A 23,759-nucleotide genomic window follows, 5' to 3' on the forward strand; every position below is an offset into this window, starting at 1 on the left:
GTCCAGCACTCGAGCACCACCATTTGGCCCTGGCGTCAATTGGGCGATCACTATTAGGGGTTCAAGGGTTCTTTTTTAGCATAATTTTCAAACGCGACACGTTCGCACTCGACCAAGGAGGTATGACGTCGGGGATTGTCAACAGAACGCAACCTGATAAATGCGGGAAAGCGACCCCGTCGATTCTCGAAACAGATCTCGTCCTGCATAATTCACTATATTCATCGAAACGGAGTCGCCTGGAATCCATCAATTGATTGACAGCAAAGATGCCTCCCAGGAAGCACACCCGGTCCGAGGACGACGCTAACCAAGCGTCGACAAGTAGCGACAAGCGGCAGAAGAAGACCAACGATGCGCCCGAGGGCGACGAAGACACTGTAACTACCTAGCTTTTCTACTTATACGATTTACTCCACCACCACCAAACAACATGGCAAACTGAGACCAATTCGAATGAACAGGGCAGTGAGAAACACGCACCTTTTGAGTACCTGACGCTCCCGCGGCCCATGCATGACTTCGCGAAGGAGGCCAACCACAACGCCAACAACGAAAACGAAGAGGAGGAAGAGGAGGGCCCGGACGAAGATGAGATCGACGAGGAGTACCAGGCCCAGTTCGAGACGGGCTTCCTGCAGTCGCCCATTGCCGAGCACTCGGACCACAAGTGGTTCTGCTTCTGGCAGACGTGGAAGCTGCTGTGCGACTGGCGCCAGGCGGCGGGGTTCTGCGATCCGGACATGTTCGGCATGTATGTGTACAACGACTTTGCTGGGTACGGATTGCAGGAAATCGTGGAGAGAATGGTACGATTTCTGCCAAATACGTATTACACACCGATGAGAATGTGTCTTGCTAATAGTTTCTATCCGTTCGTTAGATGGTCGCCTTCGACAACCAGTTCAAGAAGAAAGGGCGAGATGAGGATACGGTCAAGCACATGTGGGCGGTCGTCGCTGCCATGGCTCATTGGCTCATGACTGCAGAACTCGGCCCCTGGATCGGTAAGATAGGATCATGGCCTCTACGTTCAAGCCCGTAAAGAAGAAGAAGAAGAAGCTGACGGGTTCGGGACTTAGGCTGCGAAGACGGTGACCGCATCAATAAGACCATTAAAGCCATCGGCACCATGTTCCTCACGGCGCTGAACGAGCTGGACAAGGCCGGTCTGCTGAAGGCCGACTCGCCCATCAAAGATCTCGCCCTCGTCATGGCCGTCTACCTGGAATGGTCAGCCGACCTGGGCGATTACGGCTTCGAGGACGACGACAGAGACGAGGTGGACGCGGAGGACGCCAAGCCCAACTGGCGCACCAGCGTGGTCGCCTACGCCAAGAAGGCCGGCATCGACCTCGCGACATCCGGCGTGTTCGCGGCCGACAAGCTGGTGACGTCGCTGGAGGAGAAGGATGGCGCCAGCATCGCGCCGCTGGCCGGCCAGGCCAAGGCAGACCGGTGGGGCTGGAAGAAGACGCTCGCGTCGCTGAAGAAGCTGAGCGCCAAGTTTGGGGGCAAGGAATACGATATTACGCAGTGGACGCGGGCTGAGCGGGCGAAGCATGCGTTCAATAAGAAGGATCCGCTGGCTAATATTCCGGAGAAGGAGCTCAAGGCGGGGAACATTAAGATGGCTTGAGGTTGTCATTGATTCAGGTTGGTTCTAAGTCTTTCGCAGCGGATCCTCCATCATTCTGAAACGAATGCCGCTCGGTGCATTGGTGGTTCTCAGATTGTCGGCTGTCTGCACCTTTACGAGCCCCCGTTTGGAACAGGATTCCAAAGGCGCATTCCTGCCTCGAGATGCAACCCATCACTGTCGCTATGTAGCAGTATGCTAGGTACGGACCAATGGAATAACCACAATGAACCAAGAAGCTTGCGATTGATTTAGAATATTAAACGTGCAGTCGAAACACCTCTTCTCCCATCCACTCCATACTCTTTCTTCATCGTCCACCGAATTAAGTAATTATTCAAAGTGCTGATAAGTCCGAGTCATGAAATCGTCCAACATGAATAAATCAAGTCGTTATAATATAGAGACAAGAAGATCAAGCAAAGACACCGTCGTCGCAAGCCCGAACGAGGTAAGCGCTCACATCGCCCTCGTCGACCACCGTGCCGTCAGGTAACCGGATGCTCAGGTGGCTCCGCGCAGCACCGCCGCCGTTGACCCAGAGCCACGTCAAGGGCACGGCGTCGCCCTCGTTCAGGGTCAGGATCGTGGTCTCGCCGACGGCGCCCCCGGACACGGTCCGGCTCGCGAAAAGGGCGGCGTTGCTGTCGTCCCAGTCGCTGTAGGCGGGATCGCCTAGCCAGAGCATGCCCCTGTGTGGGTATTGTTAGCTTCTTGACTCTTTCTTTTCTTTCTCTCCTCTCCCTTTTCTTTGGTAGGGAAATGAAGGCATTGGAAGGGTACCGAGGACATAGCTTACCAGTTATCAATCTTCCCCCGTCCGACGTGAACGCGTACTCCCCCGTCAACTTCGCAAGGAAGAACGCCTGGATCAGGAACGCGTCGTCCCGAGTGTTGTCGATGTACCCCGCAAGCCCCGGGATCTCGATTCGGCCGCCGCCCGTCGGCGTGAACCCTTGATCCGAGGGGCCAGTTGGGCGTCGCGAACGAGATGCCGCCGAGGCTGCCCTGCGCGACGGGCGTGCGCTTCTTGAAGAAAGCGGAGGTGAAGGAGTTGGTGCTGGAAGTGCCGGTGGCGTCGAAGGAGTGCGTGTAGTTCTTGTACGCGAGGCCGTTGGGGACGATGCTCGTGGACGTCGCGTACGCGGTTTCGACTTTTGTGCTGGTTTAGAGGCTCGTGATGGTCACGGTGTTGGTTGCGGTCGTGGTCAAGGTCACGGTGGAGAAGCGCTCGTCGTCGCCGTTGATGCGGCGGAAGATCCCGCCCGGACCGCCTAGAAGGCCTCCGGTCCCGGCGACGGGAACGACTGGAGGCACAGCGGTCGGGCGGGGGATGCCGACCACCGTCACCGTCGCCGTGATGAACGGCGGCGGCAGCGCGAGGCACTTGCAGGCCTCCAGGATGTCGGCGTCGTCCCAGATGATCGGGATGTAGATGGGCTTTGACTTTTTTATTTTTGTTCTTTTGCTTTTCGACTTATACCAGCGCAGGCCAGTAGAAACAAGTAACTTAAAACCGAGTAAACCTAATATATATCGACTTAAAAAGGAGGTATTATACCTTAATACCCCTTAGATTTTAAAAGTAATTTAAAATTTTAAACTTTTATAAATTAATAAAATTTTTATAAGGGCTTATAATATACCGGAGAATACGTAGGGAGAATAACCCTTCTTCGTTCTTAGTAATTTAAAGGCTTACGTATAAAGGCTTACTTTTAATTCTTTCTTTATTTATTTAATAATCTTTTTATTAATATAACGTGGTTTACCGCTAAGTCGGTTATATTACTTCGCCGGTTATTTTTTTCACTTCTCGACCTTTTTATATAAATTAATTTAATTATAATATTTAAAATTAATTAAAACTACTCGTTATCCGATTCTTCGCTTAATTTTATATCTTTTTCACATGTTCGCGCATTGTAGCCTGTTTCGCCGCAGATCCCACAGCGCCTACCGCCCGTTGCGCGCCTTTTTAACGAACCCTCATTTTCGGCTTTATTAGTCGCTAGCCGTTTCCCTTTTACCTTCTCGTCTTATAACCTTCGAGATTCCTTAATCGTAAGGGCTTTTTTAAGCTGGACTCGCAATTTTTTAACTCTTTAACGCTTTAAAAGAGCTAAATTAACCTTTTATAATATACGTATTTAATCCTTTATAAAAGTTATTTTATACACGATTATATATAACGTGGTTTATTATTAAGTCGAATATATTATTAAGTCGAACATTTTTATTATTAACCTATTTAATTAAACTTTAACGCGTAATAACTTTATAATTATAATGCTTTATTTATTTTAAGAAAAGCGGATAACCTTAGTAATTTAAGCGTTACGAAACGGTTTAACTCGAATTAATTAAAGAGTTACGGCGAAACACTACGTCGTCTTATTATTCACCTTTAGCGATTAATTTTACGGCCGAATCGTATAACGCGAAATCCGATATTAAAAATATAAATTAAATACGATTAAAAAAAAGTGTTTTATAAGCATATAATTAATTTAAATACCCGAGGGATACCTTTAAAAATAGCTAATGTGGAAAATATAACTAATCTCTTTATCGCGTCGCGCGGCGGCGACCGCGTCGGTAAGCACTAGGCTAGGCGCTTTATTGACCGTAACCCGGACTTTAAAACTAAAATAAACCGTCGGTATAATTATTAAAGGGCTTTTTATAAAAATTTAAAGGTTATTTTTAATTAATTTAGCTTAATTATTAATATTAAGGTTAAATACGGTATCGTCGACGAGGATATATAAAATTTTAATAAAACCGGCTTTATAATAAGTATAATCGAATTAATACTCGTCGTAATACGCGTTAATCGGCGTAGAAAGGCGAAGTCGGTCCAGCCTAATAATCGGGAATAATCGACGGCTATTAAATGTATTAATTCGTAAGGCTAATGTATTCCGCTTTTTTAATCGTTTAAAACTAATATTACCTCGCGAACTAGTCGCGCGAAAATAGCTTACCGGGCGATTAAGTAATTAAACCGATTTTTAATAAATAGACCGATAACGAGATAAGTTTAAACTAGATTAAATATTTCGATAAACATACCAGATCGCAAATAAAAAATCGTTACCGCCTCCTAATTTTCGACGGCTATAAGAGCTATATTTCGGCCGAATTCGAGGCATATTACCAGGATAATAATATTATTACTATTAGTATACCTCCTTATTTATCGCACCTGCTCTAACCTTTCGATATAGTATTTTATTCGCCCTTAAAACGTGTTTATTCGAAGGAAATCGAGCTATTTATTAAGGCCTCGATAAATTATATTACGAAGCTTAAATTTTTATCGCGTTTAAGGCCGCATATTTTACTGTTTTTACGGAAGTTAATATTAAATTTAAATTTAGCGTATCCGGCTTAGTACCTCATTATCCGAACGAAGTGATAAATAAGCTGGATATATAATTTCGAACGTTTATATTAAAATAGTCGCGACCCGTGACTTTAAGTATATATAACCTTTAAACGCCGTTTAACCCGTAATAAACGATTAAGTATTTTATTTATATTAAAAAAAAGTGTTTACCTATTAAAAAAGTTCTTTAACGCTAATTTTAAATACGGTAAATTAAATAGCGAAAAATATAACCCGAATAGCCTATAAAGTAATTATATTAAAAAATTAGGTCCGCACCCTTTAAAATATTAATTTAACTCTTTCGAAGCGCCGGAAAACTAAAAAATCACGAGTCCAGCTTAGAGGAGCCCTTACCATTAAAGAATCTCAAGCGCTATAGGACGAAAAGATAAAAGGGAAGCGTTTACCGACCGGCGAAAGCGAAAATAGTGGCTCGTCGAAACGACGCGCGACGGGCGGTAAGCGCTATGGTAACTGCGGCGAAACCGGTCATAATGCGTAAACGTGTAAAAAGGATATAAAATTAAGTAACGAATCGAATAGCGAGTAATTTTAATTAATTTAAAGCGTTATAATTAAATAAATTTATATAGAAATATCGAGATATAAAAAAAGTGTTCGACTTAATAATATATTCGACTTAATAATAAACCACGTTATACCTTTTATTATTTAGTTTATCGTTTTTAAAATTAACGTTAAAGAGCTTTTTTAATAAGTAAATATCTTTTTTTAATAAAAGAAAAGTGCTTAATTATTTATTAAAGGTTAAACGGCGTTTAAAGGTTATAAGTGCTAGCCGTCCCTAAACGCGACGGGCTAAGTATAAGTGTTTAAAGACGTATATTTAATTTATTAATTACCTCGTTAAAATTATTAAGTATTAAATTAAATAACGTGGTTTATTACTACGCGATATATATTACTTAACGACGTATTGTTTTTACTTTTCGACTTTTTTATATAAATTAATTTAATTATAACGTTTAAAATTAATTAAAACTATTCGCTATCCGATTCCTCGCTTAATTTTATATCTTTTTTATATATTCGCGTATTGTAACCTGTCTCGCCGTAAATACCATAGCGCCTTTTACCGGTCGCCCTTTACTTTGACGAACCCTTATTTTCACCTTTATCGGGCGCTGAACGCTTCCCTTTTACCTTCTCGTCCTATAGCTGCTGAGATTCCTTAATCGTAAGGGCTCCTCTAAGTTAAACTCGCGATTTTTTAACTCTCCGACGCTTAGAAAGTATTAAATTAGCCTCCTCTAATATATATATCCTATCGCGTATAAAGGTTATTTTATAGGCTATTTTAATTATACCCTTCGCTATTTAGTTTATCGCATTTAAAGTCGGCGTCGAAAAACCTTTTTAATAAATAAACACCCTTTTTTTAATATAAACAAAATATTTAATTATTTATTAAAGATTAAACGGCGTTTAAATGTTATAAATATTAGCCGTCCTTGAATAAAGTAAATTAAGTGTAAACATTTAAAGACGTATATTTAGCTTATTAATTACTTCGTCGAGATTATAAAGAATTAAACTAAAAACGTTAAATCCGGATTTAATATTATTTTTCGTAAAAATAACGAAATACGCGGCCTTATAAACGATAAATAATTCGAGCTTCGTAATATAATTTATCGAGGCCTTAATAAATAACTCGATTATTTTTAAATAAATACGTTTTAAAACCGAATAAAATACTATATTAAATAATTAAAGTAAGTGAAATAAATAAAGAAGTATACCGAGTATAATAATATTATTATTTTAATAATATATTTTAAATTTAACCGAAATATAACTCTTATAGCTATCGATAATTAAGAGGCGGTAGGAATTTTTCATTTACGTTTTAATGTGTTTATCGAAATGTTTAATTTAGTTTAAGCTTATTTTATTATTAGTTTAATTATTAAAAGTCGGCTTAATTACTTAGTCGCCTAGTAAATCGGTTTCGTAAGACTAGTTCGCGAGGTAATATTAATTTTAAACGATTAAAAACGGCGGAATATACTAGCCCTGCGAATTAATATATTTAATCGCCGTTACCTATTCTCGATTACTAAACTAAGCCGACTTCGTTTTTTTACGCCGCTCGGCACGTATTACGACGAGTATTAACCCGATTATACTTATTATAAAGCCGGTTTTATTAAAATTTTAAATATTTTCGTCGACGATCTCGTATTTCGCCTTTATATTTATAATTAATATAAACTAAGTAAAAATAACTTTAAAATCCTCGTAAAAAACCTTTTAATAATTATACCGACGATTTATTTTAATTTTTAAGTCCGGGTTACGGTCGATAAAGCGCCTAACCTAGTGCTTATTAACGCGGTCGCCGCCGCGCGACGCGGTAAAAGATTAGCTATATTTTTTACACTAGCGAAATTAAAAAATATCCTTTAAATATTTAGATTAATTATATGTTTACGAAATACCTTTTTTTAATTAAATTTAATTTATATCGTTTCGGTCGGATTTCGCGTTTTAAAATTCGGCCGTAAATTTAATAGCGTAAAATTAATTCGGGTATATTATAAGCTTTTACTATTATTTTTTAGCTTATTTAATTCGGTTCGTTTTGTATCGCTTAAATTATTAAAACTATCCGATCTTTTTAAAATTAATTAAATATTATAATTATAAAGGTATTACGCGTTAAAGTTTAATTATATTAAAATTAAATTTAAGTGCGTCGTTAAGTAATATACGTCGCGTAGTAATAAACCACGTTATTTAATAATAACGTAATCTACGGTTTAATTAAATGCACGGTTTAATTAAATATTTTCTTTTAATTTTATATAATTTACATTTTATGCTTTATATTTTTATTACTTACGATAGTAAATTAATAAAAAGAGAGCGATATATAATTAACGTTTTAAACGTTTTAAAAAAACCTTAAATTATATATACGAGCCGTAGCGCGAATATATAATATCCCTTATATAATTTTACGTTACCGGCGTCGCGGTAGTATTTTATAACGAGATACGTAGTCGTTAACGTAAAAGCTTACGAATTTCGAAAAGTAATTAATCGTATAATATATAATTAATTTAAATTCGTAATCGTTTTCGCCTCGAATAAATAATATTAAAAATATAGCGAATCGATTATTTAATTTACGCGACGCGGGACGCATCGACGTTAATTAAACTTTTAATTTCGTACGACGATAACTAGATTTTCGAACGCGTTTTAATCGAAGAATCGATTATTAAAGAGTTTTTTATAAAAATCCCGACGCGTATCGCGCGTAGTTTACTTTTATACGGAATATAATTAATAAATATAAAATTTAAAAAAAGGATATATATTATTTTACAGTTAATTATAAAGCTACGTACTTATAACGATACTTATTAAGGGTTTAATAAAAACCTGGTAGAACGTACGCGGGTTTATATTAATAATGCGAGAAAGTATTTAAACGGGTAATAAAATTACATTATTAAAAGAGTAATAAAGTAATTAAGTTTTAAATAAATATTAAAGCGTATTTTATAATATTATAATAAGTTATTAAAGTATATACTTTATTAATAAGTAAAAATTAATACTTAAATTAATTACTAAGTAAGCGAGAGTATTTAAAAAATTATATAAAAAAATATCCGTTTTATATTTAACTTCGCTTCTTTATTAATAGTTAGTTTATTAGCTTATTCGTTATTTTAAAATAAACTCCTAAGCCTTAAATTAAAAGTTTATTTATTATCTTAAAATAAGCCCTTGATTCGTTAGTTTACTTAGATTAGTAGCTGTTCTTTCGTGATCCGATTAATCCGTCACGTAACTTATGGCTAGTACTTATAGCAGTTCTTCCTATCCGGAGTCTCTAGTCCTTTTAACGGGGTATCGCACTTTCGTGGCTGCCTATGCTTCGTTTCTTAGCCGTATAAGTAGGTTAGGTCGTAACAGTACTTTAACACCTCCGGGGACGTTTTTCGGCCTACTTATTCCTTAAGAATTAAAAACCCTAAATAACCCGATTAAGGCTTAATTTTAAACCGAATACGTTCGAAACCGTATTATATAACATTAAAATAACTCTCCGACGTTAATTTTAATTAAACTTAATTAAATTATAAAAAATATAACGCAGGTAATACACCGGCTCGCTTTTTTAAAAAGTAAAATAACCGCACTACAAGAGGTAAATAAAATACTTAACCGGCGCCGCCGTACGAAAAAAAACGGCTACAAAATAGAGGTGTCACGGGCGGTGTAGGCGGATAGGATAGGCACGGTGACAACAGGTTCTATTACTATAGTCTGTCTAGTTGCGGTAACAATAAAACAAGGACGTAGCTCGAGGAGCTACAATACAGGATCTAGGATCAGGGCGGTACTTGTAGCCATCAGGGAAGGATTCTAACATTTAACCTTCTCATTCGTCTCGTGTATTTTAACTCTATTCCACATAACGTACGATCCTTTTTAATGAGCGCAAACCTTCTCGGCGTGCGCGAACCTTCTCAATGGTCCAGCGCCGTGACAAGAGGATTACTTCGTATACAAGCTAAAAAAAACCTATAGTCTTAAAGGGATATTAATAGACAGTTACAGGATAAATCGCGCCGGAGTAGTGGTCGTACGAGAAGGCTTAAAACGCGCCCGCGACGCTATAAAATCTACGGGGAGCCCGGGCATAATACGCGCACCTATTAAAATAATATAAAAGTATTTAAAAAGGAGGATTCCGATTAATTTTAATATATTAAATACGTTATAGTGAAATTAATTTATATTTTATTATACGAGGCCTTAAAAAGTGTTTAATTAAACCGTGTGTTTTATTAAACCGTGGATTACGTTAAACATTATAAGAATAATTAAATAAAAGAATTAATAAAAAAACTCGAAAAGGCGAATAAAAAGGCCAAGGGGTAAATAAACCTAAACGGAAAAGGGGGGTGGAAAACGCAGGGAAAGGGGCGCAAAAAGGCCGGCCACACTAATAGACTCTGCTGGTCCAAAACACAATATACACCAAAAAATTTAACTCAAAATAGATACAGTTTAACCTCATGCCTCGGAGGAATGTAGATGGGCTTGGGACCGTACTTGGGGTCGCTGCCAGGCTTTGCCGACTTCTCCACCAGAGTCGGAGGGGGGCTCGTTGGCGGTGATGGCGGTGCTGAGGCAGGTGAGGAGGGTCTGAGATGTAATTGTAGTTGTTGTGGTCTCGGTCTAGTAGTGATGGTGGTTAGCATAGCAGGAGATTGGGATGGTATCTGGATAGCTATGGATGGCGGCTCAGCCTACCTGAACAACTGGATTGGTGACGGTCACGTCAACACTGATGGTCTCCACCTTCGTTGCGGTGCTCGTCACGAAGCTCACAGGTGCAGATGATGTAACAGGAGCGATTGCGCTGGAGCTCGTAGCAAGGGAAGGTGTATTCGTTGCACTAGTGAGTGTTGAAAGGTCAACCGATACAGTCGGACCCGTGATGGTAGAGACCAGTCCCGTAGACACGGCCGACGGTGTGACATATACGGTGGTTGTCCTTATAATACGGTGTCAGTCATTATTTTTTGATCTTGCAACTACGATCCGTGATTCACAGTGTCGTAGCCGCCAAGTTCAGAACTTCAGAGCAGTAGTTTATGCCGCCGACATCCGCGAGCAATGCCTTGATGACGACTACATTGGCCTTGCAGAAAGCCTCGCCAACTGGCATGGCGATGGTGGAGAGGGGCAATAGCCCCATCAGTGTGAGGAGGGTATACATGATGTGCAAGGCGAGCCCGTAATGGGTACTCTCAAGAGCGGTTGGTAATGAGTAACTTGAGAGAGCTACTGAAAGTGAAGTGAAACTAATGGCGGTCGGTGGTGGATAATTCAATCGGGATCTACGTGTTGGCGACCGGGTACTGCCTACTTATAGCCATCAAGATCATGAGGAATCTATCGCGATTTCTGCAGCAACGAATTCTGGCACTTGGGAACATGCAGATCATATCCCAATATCCAGAGATCTGGTGCATGATGATCAACGAGGTTCTTGTTTCTAGGTGTTATATGATCTTTCTACATGCCATACGCTCAGCTAGAGCGGATGTTTCTCGGAAAGAGCCGACTTGGCAAATCCTTCAGCAGCGTATGGCCGGGGAATGGGATATGGAATCTTACTACTTTGCTACCGAACAGCACTGATCCAAGATAGGCTAAGATCGAAGCTAGGGGTTCAGATCTGCATTGCCGGTAGATCTCGGCACTCGGGTTTCTAAACGAACATTCCATCTGGGCAAAGTCCTGGCCCGGCAGCCCCTGAATAAGGCCGGAGAAGCAGATTTGTGTGTTTCACTTCGCAGGTGGCGGGCACACATGACAAATGTCACATCACATCATATTTTCTACTGATAGCGAGATTAGCAACGCATGCTGGTTTAGCGAGTGTTGTTTCCGGGGTTTCTGATAACTCGGCCCTGTCATGTTCATCACACTCGCCCAACTAGCATGTTGTGACAGTAAATTCCCCATGTACAGCGTCAAATAAGATGTGTTGTGGTTGAGGTTGAGGTCCAGCGTTCTGCTTGCTCATGGGAATCACCATGTGTGTGAGCAAACTGGTTTATAGTCAATGCTATCCAAACTGGTCACTCGCTGCTACGCTCAGTGGTACTGCGCAAAACTAGTCGCTGTGTTTTCATGACCAATTCATAGCCATTAAATAGCATTTGTTTGTCCATCTGAGTAATGGACCAATGTAAACATGTTCCCATACTCTTCGTAAGTCATTATAAGTAGGTGATGTTTCAAACGCCTTGGATTATTATATAGTACATTTTACAATAAGTGACAGCAATTCAGGCTGGTTTCAAGCTCAGAAACGCATCTCTCTTAAGCTATAGCATATACCTAATTAGTGATTCCAAGGTGATGCTCAGGTGTCTCCTCCGTCTGGTCATAATCAGGAGGCCAGAGTGGAAGGCACTGGAACCTCATCACTCACTTGATGCCCTAATCAGTAGCCTGCATTCAATCTAGCTTATCAGTGGGTTATAATCATGTTGCATTCAATGTTGACCTTCCCCAATCCACTGCATTAAATAGTGAGCTTCTCATCTGGCTCATCCCACTTCCAGTTCTGCTTTCCGAATTCTCCTAGCCAGTTCCAGTGCAACACTACAACTGTTGCTACAACATTTTTGCTCGACCTTTTGCTCTTTTCAGCCATTGTCGGCATAAATTTCACTCTTGCTAGTTGCATCTCTTCCTCTCCTTGTACCATTGCTAGTCATGGAGCGCCCTCCGGAGCCACCCAGGGAGCACCCTGTCAACGCCAATGTGGCAATTCGTGCTTGCTCTTCGCCCGAGCGAAGCCTTGGCCTATTCGCATCGCAGCGAATGACCAAAGGCCTAAAGATTATGTCCGAGGAACCGCTTCTCATCGACGAGTCGCGTCAGGACATGATCGCAACCATCGATCAAGACATCCTCGCCTTGTCTCCCGCTGCCAAGGCCCTGATCACTCGCATGTATGCCGGACCACTGGACATTGTTCCCGTCCTGACTGGTCAGCATGTGCGTGAGCAGCGTGAGCAGCTTGCTGTCGCCAGTGCCCGACTTCAGCAAATCGTACGCTTGAACAGTGTCGAAGGTGCTGGAACCGGCTGCATCTTGTCGCCCGCTTTGTCGAGCATCAACCGCGAGTGAGTAGATCCCAACAACACCATATTCGTTACGAATTCCCTCTAACATTTTACAATAGGTGCATCCCCAATGCATTCGCCTACTACAATTGGGAGACTGGATTGGTGACGCTCCATGCACTCCGCGACATCCAGCGAGATGAGGAGGTGACCATCAGTTATCTCCAAGACGATGTCTATTACGACTCGAACGAGCGTCGCCAGCGGCTGGCAAGTTAGAGCTTTGCTTGCCGATGCGCAGTTTGCTCACCCGACAACGAGGCACATGCCTCCTCCGAGCATCGACGATCTCAGATGAAAGTGCTTCGGGATGAGATCGCCGAGCACTACCGATCGATCTCCCCTACACGAGATGAAACAATGGCAGCCATCGCTAAGGTCCGAGACCTTATTGGAGTCCTTAAGGAGGAGGGCCTCTTCTGCCTTGAGATGGCTCTCCGAATCATGGAGCAGTCTCGTTTGCATGGACTCCTTGGTGACCGAGAGGGTGCCGAAATTGCTTCGCGACGATCTATGATCGTCCAGCGTTTGTGCATTGGTTTTGAGCACCCGTCGTGCCGCCAGTGAAGGTTGAATGGTATCCGGGAAGGTTATGTTTGGTCAATAGGACGATACAGATAGTACGCTTGAGCCAGGATCATCCTGTGAAAACCATGGGATAGGAGATTTTGGCAGAGGTAGATAAATATCAGCCTCACCTTGCTATCTGTAATCTGTTTCTCTCAAATTTTGTTCCTTCTTCCTGTTATCCAGTTAAATCATACGCCGAGATTTAAGTCGCACATCTCGTCGAATACTCGCTGTCGCCGAATGAAGAAGCTTCGAAACGACATACCACCAGATGGATTCGCCTATCCATACTGAAACCGTCGCTGCCATCACTAAGGTCAGATAGCTCGTTGATCGTTCAAGTCATCGAGGAGGAAGAACTCTTCAGTCTCGAGATGGCGCTCCGCATCACGGACAATCCCGTCTTCAGGCACGCCATGGTGACACCCGGGCCGCTGAGATGACGCATCGACGGGCTCTGGTTTCGCCGCCTCTGCATTGACGCAGAGCACAGCTTCTGCCGTGAAAGGCAGTTCATGTACGCACTTCTACTCCCTCTTCCATATACTTTACTGACCTAATCTAGAAACTATTATTACAGAACAACACGGAGCCACGGGCTCTAGATAACCGCATCTCTTGCCGGCGTGCGTTGAACAAGATATCTTTGCGGTCTTAAGACATGTTGCGTTCAAGGCCCAAAGGTATCGGTGGGAGGGTTTCTGGGATTCTGGGTACGGATTTGTATAAGTAATGTTCACTAAAATGGGGCTAAGGTGTTCACAATCGCATGGGAAGCCGTTACAACTAGGATTTTCTTCTTGGTGAAAATTTTGGCTTGCATCTTTTAGTCTAGATAAAGACTCACATATCAAAGACAAAATGCCCGAGAAGGCAACAAATTAAAATGCCATTTTCCCTTATCTGCCATGTGCATCTCCTTGCTATGTTCCAACCATTCTTACTGGATATGCGTATAAATCACATCATTAATCCTCTTTTTTCTTTTCTATTAATTCCTAGATTCGAACGAACGTCAGCTGCGACTCTCAAACTAGCAGTTTGTTTGTCAATGCAACGTCTGTTAGCTGACAAGTGAGGCTCGCAGCCCCTCGGATGATCGCATAACCCGTATGAAGGAGCTCCGGGACGAGCTCAGCGACTACTTCCAGGCGGAATCTGCCACTCCGGAGGACACACTGGCTGCCTAACACGGCCTTCGCCAGCTCGCGAAGGCAATGGAGGCTGAGGGTGTGATTTGTGATTGGCCTTGAACTATCGCTTCGCAGGGCAGAGCAGGCCCGGCTGCAGGCAATGATCGGCGACGTGGATGGTATGCGAATTACCAACAGCCGAGCCATGATCATCCGGCGCCTGTGCCTTGGCGCGGACCACCCATCGTGCCGATAAAGACACAGTATAGCATGCAAGCATTCACTCTACTCTACGAGGACATTGTTAAGAGCCTTGCATTTGAGTTCTCGGATGTAAGCAATTTTATGCTTTCTGCCTCGAGCCTCACTAACCTGTTCTAGGATAATTTGTTACGATCAGAGCCACGGTCTCGAGCAGCCGCATCGTTCTCCCGCTTACACCGCAGAATGCCTTGGTGGTCACGGCTCATGCTGCTGCCAAGGTCGGAAAGTTGGAATTCTGTCCGGAAATATTTACGAATAATATTCACGGGGAACACTGAGGTGCCTACAGAGGCAAGGGCGTGATAGTCCCTTACGACTGGATGCCTCACCACCAAACTTCCCGGCTTTTTCTCTTTAGTCTAGATAAAGAATATGTATAAACTCCTTTCCTTTAATATCAAAGGAAAAGACAACATTCGTTGGTGATTTCTATAGTATGCCTAAATCCTCGGAAGACCGCAGAGGTAAAATGGAGGCTCCGTGATAAATCGACGTAGTACCAGACAGCAGATCTGTATGTTCCACTTCCCATTTATCGGTGTCACATTTGGATTTCACAATGTTTGTTCAGGCTGATTTACAGTTCTTGGTGGTCAAGATGTTGAAGAACACAGGTAGTATGTGGCTACACCCACGTGCTATCACCCCGGCTTGGATTATGCGCTTCAATAACCTGTCCTGAATAATGCTGATGGGAAACCATGATACATATCACGACCTGTTGTATTGAAACAACAGAAACACAAGGCTTCGATTTCATTACAATCAGTCGTGTTGGTCACCAAGACTCACTGCACCAATCTGACAGCCAACGTTTGTCTGCCATGAGTGTAGGTAAATGGGCAATCATATTTGGCTTAAGCAATCTCCATGTCCCAGAGCTTGCTTCAGCAGTGACCAGATACATATCCAACTGCGTGTTGTTTGGCTCGGAGGAAGAGTCATCCACGAATCAGGCCAGTGTCAGCATTTTACGTATAAATAGCCTAGGACCCCAGGAGTCTCAACCCAGGTCTTGTGGTACTGTCAACCCGAGATAATTAGATTAATATCCCTGCCATTCAAGTCTCTCTAGTTACTCAATGGCCGTGGGACAATCAGGATTCTATAGCGAAGGGTCTGTCTGGGCTGCCCAGATGCGAAGTGTCTACAATTATAAGCTGTCTAATGGTAGCGCATCTGTATTTGATGCCAATGCGAGCTGGGAGTGGAAACAATGTCTGGTCTCAGATAATCAGTAACCTCCTATCAGCGAGCTTGTATTTAATACAGGGCCCTAGCAGCTCTAGCAGCTCTAGCAGCCCTAACAGCCCTGGACCTTCAAGCATAAAATCCCAACAGAACTCACCTCTTCTTTTCCTTGCCACTTTCCTGCAACCTTCCACACAAAGTCATACCAAGTTGGCAGCCACCTTCTGAACAACCAATTTGCTTTTCATTGCTTGTCACATTGCTTTCTTTAGTTACCGGATATTCCTTTCGGATAGGTGCTTTATCCTTTCCCCAAGATGGAGTCATCTTACCAACTCAACTGGAACGTTGAGATCCGCCAGTGCGAAGATGGTCTGAAAGGACTCGGCCTCTTCGCATCTCACCGGCTGACAAAAGGCCTAAAAATCATGTCAGAGGAGCCTCTTGTCATCGACGAGACAAGAGAGGACCTGGCTGCCTTCATTCCACAGGAATTCCAGTCGCCCTCAGAAGCTGGAAAGAGAGCCCTCGTCCTGATGTACGCTGGATACCGCGACCCCATTGCTTTGCTACCCGCAGGTGCTGTTAAGGACTTCCACGCCGGCCGAACCCGTCGCCTCCAGGCGATTGCTCGGCTCAACAGCTTCGAGGGTATCGGTATCGGATGTGCTCTCTCACCCGGGTCCGCAGCAATCAATCACGCGTAAGTAACACACCGGCCATTTTTCATTTCATCTTTCATCGATACACAGTAACTAACAATCCATTGCATACAGTTGCTCACCGAATGCATTTCTATACTACAACTCAAGTTTCAACTCGGTGACCCTGCACGCGCTTCGGGACATCCAAGCGGGTGAAGAAGTCACCATCAGCTACTTCCAGGAGTCAGTTTACCTGAAAGCGGCCGAGCGGAGCAACCGACTCGCGAATTAGCACTTCACCTGTCGTTGCGATTGCTGTCAGACAGACAGCAGCTATGGTCGGGCCTCCGAGGTCAGGAGAAGCTACATGAAGTCACTGCGTGAGCAGCTTACTCGTTACCACGAGGCCGAATCGCCGAGCCCTGAGGAGATTCAGGAAGCAATCTCTGTTTCCCGTGAGCTAGTCAAGATAATGGAGGATGAGGGTTTGCTTGGCCTTGAGATGGCGCTCTGCCTCGCAGAGCAAAGCCGGATGTTCACTGTTCTTGGCGGCAGCGAGAGTGCGGAAAGGCTTAATCGCCAATCCATGATTATTCGTCGCCTTTGTATTGGCTTCGATCATCCCTCTTGCATGCTCAGCCGTTGAGAAAGTGGTGGGATGGCAGCCGTATGGCAACCTGAGAGCTCACGTATGTACACATTCTGGTATTTATTTCACGCTCCCAGCTAACTAACTCGGCAGGAAGAGGGTTGCATACTGATCGAGTACCTAACGAGCCGCGTTGACTTTGGTGGGAAGGTCTCCGCCATTACCGACGGACCCGTTTGGATCACTTGTTGGGTATCATGGCATCTGGTGTTCCTGGGGATATTGTAATATGGCTTCGTACAGTGAAGCGTATATAGCTCACAAACGAGAATTCAAGCCAGGTCTTGCTGTTCCTCATTTTCTTGCCTTGCAATTTGTCTAGCATGATATCTCACTGGTTTGCACCATGGTGAGATGAGCTTAGTGCTTTTCGTTCACATCACGCAGCCTATCTCATTGAAAGGTTTATTCTCTGGCGATGAAAATGGCATCGTCTTCCTGTCACACAGGCCAGCTGCCTCTCCGCTAACCTGCTTGGCTTCCCTTTCCTAATCGAACTGCTATTTGATATACACATATTTTGTTACTGTACTATTTCTTTTGCTTCACTTTCCAAATTACAGTCCGTTCATGCCCTCCGAATCAGTCGGCCGGACTAGGAAGTCACGATTAGCTACCTCCAGGAGAATACCTACCTGGATTCAAGTGAGCACCAACGACGGCTGGCAAAGTGAAACCTTTGGCACCCAACCTGCCGTCTGCTCACTGGGCAGTGATGACCATGGCACCTCTAATGCCCGACGCAGCGCAGTGATTCGGGACGAGGTAACCGCCTACTACCAGGCCAGATCGCCTATGGAGGATGACACGCTTGTGTTGAGAGAGGAAGGATGGAGACCTAGCGAACACATAGAGTCTCTTCTCAGCCGATTGTCGTCACTAAACTCCGGGACCTCATTCGGCTGACGGAGGAGGAAGACTTCGTTGACCTCGATATGGCACTCCGTATCACGGAGCAATCCCATACGCAGATTCTCGACGATGGCAAGAATATTGATTACACTCAGTGACGATTTATGATTGGTCATCTTTGCGTTGGCTTCGAGCACCCTTCGTACGGTTGATGGAACATTGAAGGTGGATGTAGGCTGTTCAGGATGGTACACCAACCATGAAGGGCTTTCAGGTATCTCCGAAAGGTTTCGACCTGGACGCCATAATTGTAGGAGGTTCTGATTGTGTTTCGTCATTCGGAGATAGCATGGCATAGAATACAGTTGTCAAGAAAGGTTTTGGTGTTGGCCATTGTCCTTCTCAATCGCGTCTATGTTTCAAATGCCCAGTTGTGACCGATAGGTAAGGGAAACGTCTGGAATACATATTGGACAATAACTGCGACAATACAGCTCTGACCACAAAATTTCTATTCTCAGTCCTCTTCGGCGACCACGCCGTTCTGAAATCTTCCCGTTAGAGAATTAGTTCAACCTGATTGTCAACTTCAACTCAACAAGGAATCCCGTTTTCATTGAATTATCCACCAACCAACCTCCGATTCATCTCTCCAACTGGGATCCGCAACCTACAGCAACTTTACAGCAACAAAAATAACGGAGGAGGCCTGATTACTGCTGCCTCCGGATTCCGAAGACACAAGATCAGGCCAGAGATACAACACAGCAGCAGTTGTCAGAACCTTTGGATCAAGACACCACATCTTCCTACAAACATGACGTCGTCAACGATGAATACTGTAAGCCCTCGTCGCTCCCCCATTACTATTGAAGGAAGCCCTTACTAACATTTGATAGCAGTCCCCTCAACCCGAGATGGCTAACATGGCCACTGAACAGGCTGTCGGTCAAGTCGTTGGAAGGGTTATTGACAAAGTCATCTATAAGGCAGTCAGCAAGGCCTTGGACGATGACAGCGATACTATGTACGTACAGCCTCTCACAAGTTGTCATGTCCATACTGATATCCCTTTGTAGCTCGCTACCCCCAGCGGCCCCCCATCACCAGCGTCGTCAGCCACAGAGACTGAGGTTGATCCTCCCCGTGCTCCCAGCCCAATCTTTGCTCGGCGCCGAAAGCTGAGATGTATCGACAACGATATCAAGAGAGAAAAGCGGGCGATTTCTGAATTCCAGGACGACGTCAAAGTTGAGGAGGGGTGGGATGTTGAACCTGATTCTAAGAAGAGAAAGGGTGCCGGGTCTTCGCCTCCCAGCACATCTGAGACCGAGAAGATCCCTGTCGGCACTGTTGACATCAAGGCCGAGAGCGACAGCGAGAGCGGCAGTGCGGAGGAGCGCCCGAAGCCGAAGGAGGAGGAACAATCCGGATATCCGTAGCGCCATGGGAGAAGACGACTCGGGCCTGTGTTCTACTATCGCCGACTACGGGAGAGACTGGCACGGAGAGATGACGCGCTCCGTTCGCCGGACCATGCTGTGAAGGAAGAGGACGAGCCACAGGAGGAGGGGCCAGCTCAACAGCCGTCGACAGAACAGCCTTACATACCGCGGGCGCTGGCTGCCGTTCGACACCCCGGAAAGGAGTATAAACCCTCTACGGATGGGTTCTTTCTCTGAATTGGCTTCTGGTCGGAGTTTGGGGCTGCGTTATAGAGAAGGGCATCATGACTCGATACCCGTTGATAGTGCGGTTAGATACAGAGATTCGAGATTTCCTTTGTAATAAAATTTATTTTAGCTATACACGTAAACCAGCTCTATATTGACAAAGTGGCCATCGGGTGAGGGAGCAGTGTAGAACGCATATTGATTCTCAAAAGTCCTATCCCGCTTGGCTAAGAACGTCAAGCTCCCCAACCAGATAATTATTCTTACAACTCACCCGGATCGTAAACATTGATTTCTCGACTTCGTTTTGTGTCGACTGCAGCAAGCTGAAATCGACTCCTGTCAAGAGGTGAACAAAAATTGGCCGTTCTTTAACACCAACTTCCAAAGCTCACATTCGACCATATTCCCTTTCTGTCACGACTGGCTACGCCTCTTCCAATCAAGCTGAATCATCTACGACATCTCTCAAAATGGCCACTGTACGTGACAAATCCTATCCCATTATCTTCCAGTGAAACACTCACTAACATCAACCAGCCCGCTTCCCTTGGTGAGGCTTTTGGCAAGGCCATTGACGAGGTTGTTGACGAAGTTGTTGGCGGGGTCGTCGACGAAGCTGTCGACGAGGCAGAACACGCGGTCATGGGTGAAGAGGGTCCCTCTGGCCAGAACCAAGTAAGTACACATAGTTCTTAACTACTGTGTTATTGGAGTGCCACTAACAGCAAATGCTCAGGACGTCTCCAGCGACGCCATTCGTCAGCGCAGAGCCGACGAGGAGGAGAAGGGAGGGGAGAAGAAGAGACGAAAGGCAGCTGAGTTTTGGGACGATGATACAGAGCCCAAAAGATCTAGAAGCCAAGCATCTCCGTCTCTTGCTACATCTGGAGCCAAACAGCCTTCCGAAGTTGTTAAGACCGGGCTCAAGCACGACGATGACGATGGCCCCAAGCTTAAGCTGGAGGAGGTACCTGAGGCTGTGATGAAGGTCAAGCGGGAGGAGCTGTCGGATCCTGATGAGAAGCGCGATGTTAACCCCAAGGTCGAGTCTGACAGTGATTACGACTCGAAGTTCAAGCTGGAGGATCTACCTGAACGCAAGCCTGAACCGAGGATGTACGGGCCACGCGGACCCATCTATTACCATTGGGGAAAACGCACGAGGTTCCATCGACCGAGCTGAGGCGCATCTCGCACATACCCCGCGAAATGCAGTGACGGAAGCGGACAAGTCCTTACAGTGACTAGGCTATCCATGCCTTTCTGCAGAAGAGGATTGCGTCGCGTTGAGAGCTGTGGGGGTTTGGGATGAGAGAGGATGCTAGGACGGATGGGCCTCCTTGGTACGACTTAATGGTGGTATTCCTCACCACTTCACACATAGACTGAGATTTCGCCGACGTTCTGCAATTTAGAGACCTGTACGGCGCACTTCGGATAAATAAGAGACCTAATGCCTGTACATTACTTCGTTCTTGCTTGCGAGCCTAGGATAAACCGGTAGATGCCTGGGGACAGGCTCGTACGTGCTACTAAGTAACACTCAACGTAGTCCATTGTAGATAAAATGTAATGTCCTGAACAGTAATACGGCATTGGCTCGACATTTTTCCCTTACTATAGGACAACATGCATTGGATATGAAGTGTACATCGACGTGAAACCCTCTAGCTCATTTCCGTATCTTCAGCCCCCTCTTCCTTTTTCGAGCCCCCTCGTCCACATCGACCATATTCGGGTTATTCTCATCACCCCCTTCCCATGCTTCGGCTTAGCAGCGGCGGACTTCTCCGCCGCCTTCTTCTGCCAGGGCAGCTCTACCGCCTCGCCAGACTGGCTGTCCACCTCCTTGGCCCACGCGATCCAGTCCACCCTTCGCGTCTTCCACATGTCGCCCTGCCACGCCCGCCAGACCTTGCGGCCCTCGAACGTCTCCCGCAGCTCGGGCTCGTGCTGGCTCAGCCGCGTCATGATCTGCTCCTTGAGATGGAACGGCAGCATGATGCCCTCGCTCCTCGTTGGCATGTAGATGATGGAGCTGAGAACCTTGCTGCCGTACTGCGACTGCGCCAGGTCCATGGTGTGGGGTATCAGGTTAGCGACGAGCGCCTTGTGGAAGACCTTGTCTTGCGAGGGGCTGGTGAAGGCCGCTAACAGGACGTGGGCGGTCGGGCCAGACGACGTAGCAAGGTTCAGAAGAACCTCCCGTGGTAGACTGTGCAGGGACGTCTGTATTGACTTGGAGGGTAACCCAGGAATTGAGAGTAGGGTCGTAGTGAGGTGGCATCCATGAGAAGCAATCACCGATTGCGCTTTCGAGATGGACGGCTGACCCTTCTTGGTTTCCGACTCATCAGCGGGCTTGGGAATGCAGAGCTTGGGAACGAGTTCCTTCTTATCTCGGCCCAACGCGGCGGTAAGAACCCTCATGAGCGAGTCAATCTCGGCCTTGGCCTCCCGAACCTGACAGCGCTCGAACAGAGTCTTGATAACATTGAATCGCGACAAGGAGACAAGCTTGGGAACTTCTGGGAAAATCTTCTCCATAGCAGCCACGAGCTCCTCCTTACCAATGCGGTTCAACATTCGGATCGCAGGATAAGAAGCGATGTCGTTGCGCACCAGACTGTGGATTCGGGGTCCCAAGTTGGTCCTCCACATAGCCTTGAACACCTTTCCAGGGCAGTGGGTGACTAGGGTTTCGAGGAGGCGAGAACCGACCGGGTCGTATAGCATGGCGTTTACGAAGTCATTGGCCGGGGACTTTTCGTCCTTCAGGGATGCGGGTGCGCCAGGAAGGAGTCGCCAAAGGAGTGTCATCTCGCCGCCTTCGGCGTCGTTTTTGGGGTTGAGGGAAATGTCGAGCTCCAGTAACAGTTGGAGAACGGGGTTTCCTGTCGGGTGGGTCGCAAGAACTCGCAAGGCCGTCGCATCCATGCCATCTGTAGAGTCGTTGATGATCTTCTTCGCCGCCAACGTAAAGACTGAGGGGACGGCGCGCGCTTGGGCACTTGCGTCGCTGGTGTCGGCCGTGGTATTTGACGTCCATGGCACGGATATCTTCTCTTTCCGCCTGCTGTGCATGAGCGACTTTGTAGAAGACTCCTCCAAAGGCCGGCCGGACAAGATCATCAACAGAACTCGTATGCTGTGGGAGGCAAATCGGTCGGTCAAGAGGTAGCTGAAATGGCCCTCGAGTTCGTCTAGACTGAGAAGGAACAGCTCCTCCATCAAAGGCAATGGTTGCTCGTCGGACTCGGTAGGTTGATCGTCTCGTTCCCCGGTGAGCTCGCGCGTTACTATGGGGGCGGATTGTACGAAAAGCGTCTCGCAGCAGTGACTTGCGAATCTGTGTTGCAGTAGGTTGAGGAAATGGGTCGCGAATTGCTCGAACAGCTTCTTCTTTTGCCGGGTGTTGGACATGAGGATCAGCCTTTCCAGCAGACGAGAACAAGACTGACTGCAGGCCAACTTCAGTTCCTTGCCCTGGGCTTCGATAAAGACGTTGGATAGGTAGATGTCTCGGTCTTCTTGCGATGGGAATTCGTCGACGTCGAGGACTTCGTCTACGGAACGGAAGTATTCCTGCTCTTCGTCGGTGAGCATACCAAAGAATTCCTTCTCGGGCTGCTCATGGCCTGGCGCAAATGCCGGTTCGGCGCCATTCTCTTCGGCTTCTTGGAGTGCTTCTATTCTCTTTTGGCGTTTGGCAGCCTGGCGTTCCTCGGCTTCGGCATCGTCGGCGTGCTTCTCTTCACGCTTGGATTTGCGCTCCTCTCGGATAGCTTGGCGCTTCGAGCGTGGCTTCGGCATCTTGATTGGATTTGTGTGTAATTGGCTGGGAAGTGGACGAGAGACGCAGCTAACTGGTGTTGATTGACGCTATTCCCAAGTCCCAAATTATTTTTTGACAATCTTATCTTATCGTTTATCGCTATTCGGCCCCGCCATAGGCGCAGAGCTACCCGTCCTAGCCAGCTGCTGCTGTACCCTTCGCCTGCCGAGATGCAAACAAGAATGACATGATCCTAATAGTATGGCGAAGCAAAATCACCG

At 45.5% G+C, this 23,759-nt stretch overlaps 8 protein-coding genes across 8 annotated transcripts; 5 read left to right on the forward strand and 3 right to left on the reverse strand.

Annotated features, from left to right (window-relative positions):
- Nucleotides 1-269: 269 nt before the first annotated feature.
- On the forward strand, nucleotides 270-1,639 carry PG997_002827 (uncharacterized protein; the record flags this gene model as incomplete). Its single annotated transcript, XM_066807142.1, has 4 exons — nucleotides 270-380; nucleotides 465-809; nucleotides 884-1,007; nucleotides 1,083-1,639. The coding sequence occupies 4 exons, from the start codon at nucleotides 270-272 to the stop codon at nucleotides 1,637-1,639; spliced, it is 1,137 nt and encodes a 378-aa protein (XP_066670760.1).
- Nucleotides 1,640-2,054: 415 nt separating this feature from the next.
- On the reverse strand, nucleotides 2,055-2,327 carry PG997_002828 (uncharacterized protein; the record flags this gene model as incomplete). The annotated part of the gene is made up of 1 exon (XM_066807143.1): nucleotides 2,055-2,327. The coding sequence occupies one exon, from the start codon at nucleotides 2,325-2,327 to the stop codon at nucleotides 2,055-2,057; it is 273 nt and encodes a 90-aa protein (XP_066670761.1).
- A 7,995-nt stretch (nucleotides 2,328-10,322) lies between these two features.
- PG997_002829 (uncharacterized protein) lies at nucleotides 10,323-10,800 on the reverse strand (the record flags this gene model as incomplete). The annotated part of the gene is made up of 2 exons (XM_066807144.1): nucleotides 10,323-10,575; nucleotides 10,634-10,800. The coding sequence occupies 2 exons, from the start codon at nucleotides 10,798-10,800 to the stop codon at nucleotides 10,323-10,325; spliced, it is 420 nt and encodes a 139-aa protein (XP_066670762.1).
- Nucleotides 10,801-12,311: 1,511 nt separating this feature from the next.
- PG997_002830 (SET domain-containing protein 5) lies at nucleotides 12,312-13,291 on the forward strand (the record flags this gene model as incomplete). The annotated part of the gene is made up of 3 exons (XM_066807145.1): nucleotides 12,312-12,724; nucleotides 12,784-12,920; nucleotides 12,966-13,291. 3 exons carry the CDS (start codon nucleotides 12,312-12,314, stop codon nucleotides 13,289-13,291), a joined length of 876 nt encoding a protein of 291 aa, XP_066670763.1.
- Nucleotides 13,292-16,199: 2,908 nt separating this feature from the next.
- Nucleotides 16,200-17,172, forward strand: PG997_002831 (uncharacterized protein; the record flags this gene model as incomplete). The annotated part of the gene is made up of 3 exons (XM_066807146.1): nucleotides 16,200-16,585; nucleotides 16,695-16,769; nucleotides 16,860-17,172. The coding sequence occupies 3 exons, from the start codon at nucleotides 16,200-16,202 to the stop codon at nucleotides 17,170-17,172; spliced, it is 774 nt and encodes a 257-aa protein (XP_066670764.1).
- Nucleotides 17,173-18,944: 1,772 nt separating this feature from the next.
- On the forward strand, nucleotides 18,945-19,469 carry PG997_002832 (uncharacterized protein; the record flags this gene model as incomplete). The annotated part of the gene is made up of 2 exons (XM_066807147.1): nucleotides 18,945-19,054; nucleotides 19,184-19,469. 2 exons carry the CDS (start codon nucleotides 18,945-18,947, stop codon nucleotides 19,467-19,469), a joined length of 396 nt encoding a protein of 131 aa, XP_066670765.1.
- Nucleotides 19,470-20,173: 704 nt separating this feature from the next.
- PG997_002833 (uncharacterized protein) lies at nucleotides 20,174-20,886 on the forward strand (the record flags this gene model as incomplete). The annotated part of the gene is made up of 3 exons (XM_066807148.1): nucleotides 20,174-20,182; nucleotides 20,241-20,378; nucleotides 20,440-20,886. The coding sequence occupies 3 exons, from the start codon at nucleotides 20,174-20,176 to the stop codon at nucleotides 20,884-20,886; spliced, it is 594 nt and encodes a 197-aa protein (XP_066670766.1).
- Nucleotides 20,887-21,389: 503 nt separating this feature from the next.
- On the reverse strand, nucleotides 21,390-23,516 carry PG997_002834 (pumilio-family RNA binding repeat domain-containing protein; the record flags this gene model as incomplete). The annotated part of the gene is made up of 1 exon (XM_066807149.1): nucleotides 21,390-23,516. The coding sequence occupies one exon, from the start codon at nucleotides 23,514-23,516 to the stop codon at nucleotides 21,390-21,392; it is 2,127 nt and encodes a 708-aa protein (XP_066670767.1).
- Between the last annotated feature and the right edge of the window lie 243 nt (nucleotides 23,517-23,759).

This window comes from Apiospora hydei, assembly GCF_038363865.1.
Source record: "Apiospora hydei strain CBS 114990 chromosome Unknown utg000004l_segment0_segment0, whole genome shotgun sequence".
NCBI lineage: Eukaryota > Fungi > Ascomycota > Sordariomycetes > Amphisphaeriales > Apiosporaceae > Apiospora > Apiospora hydei.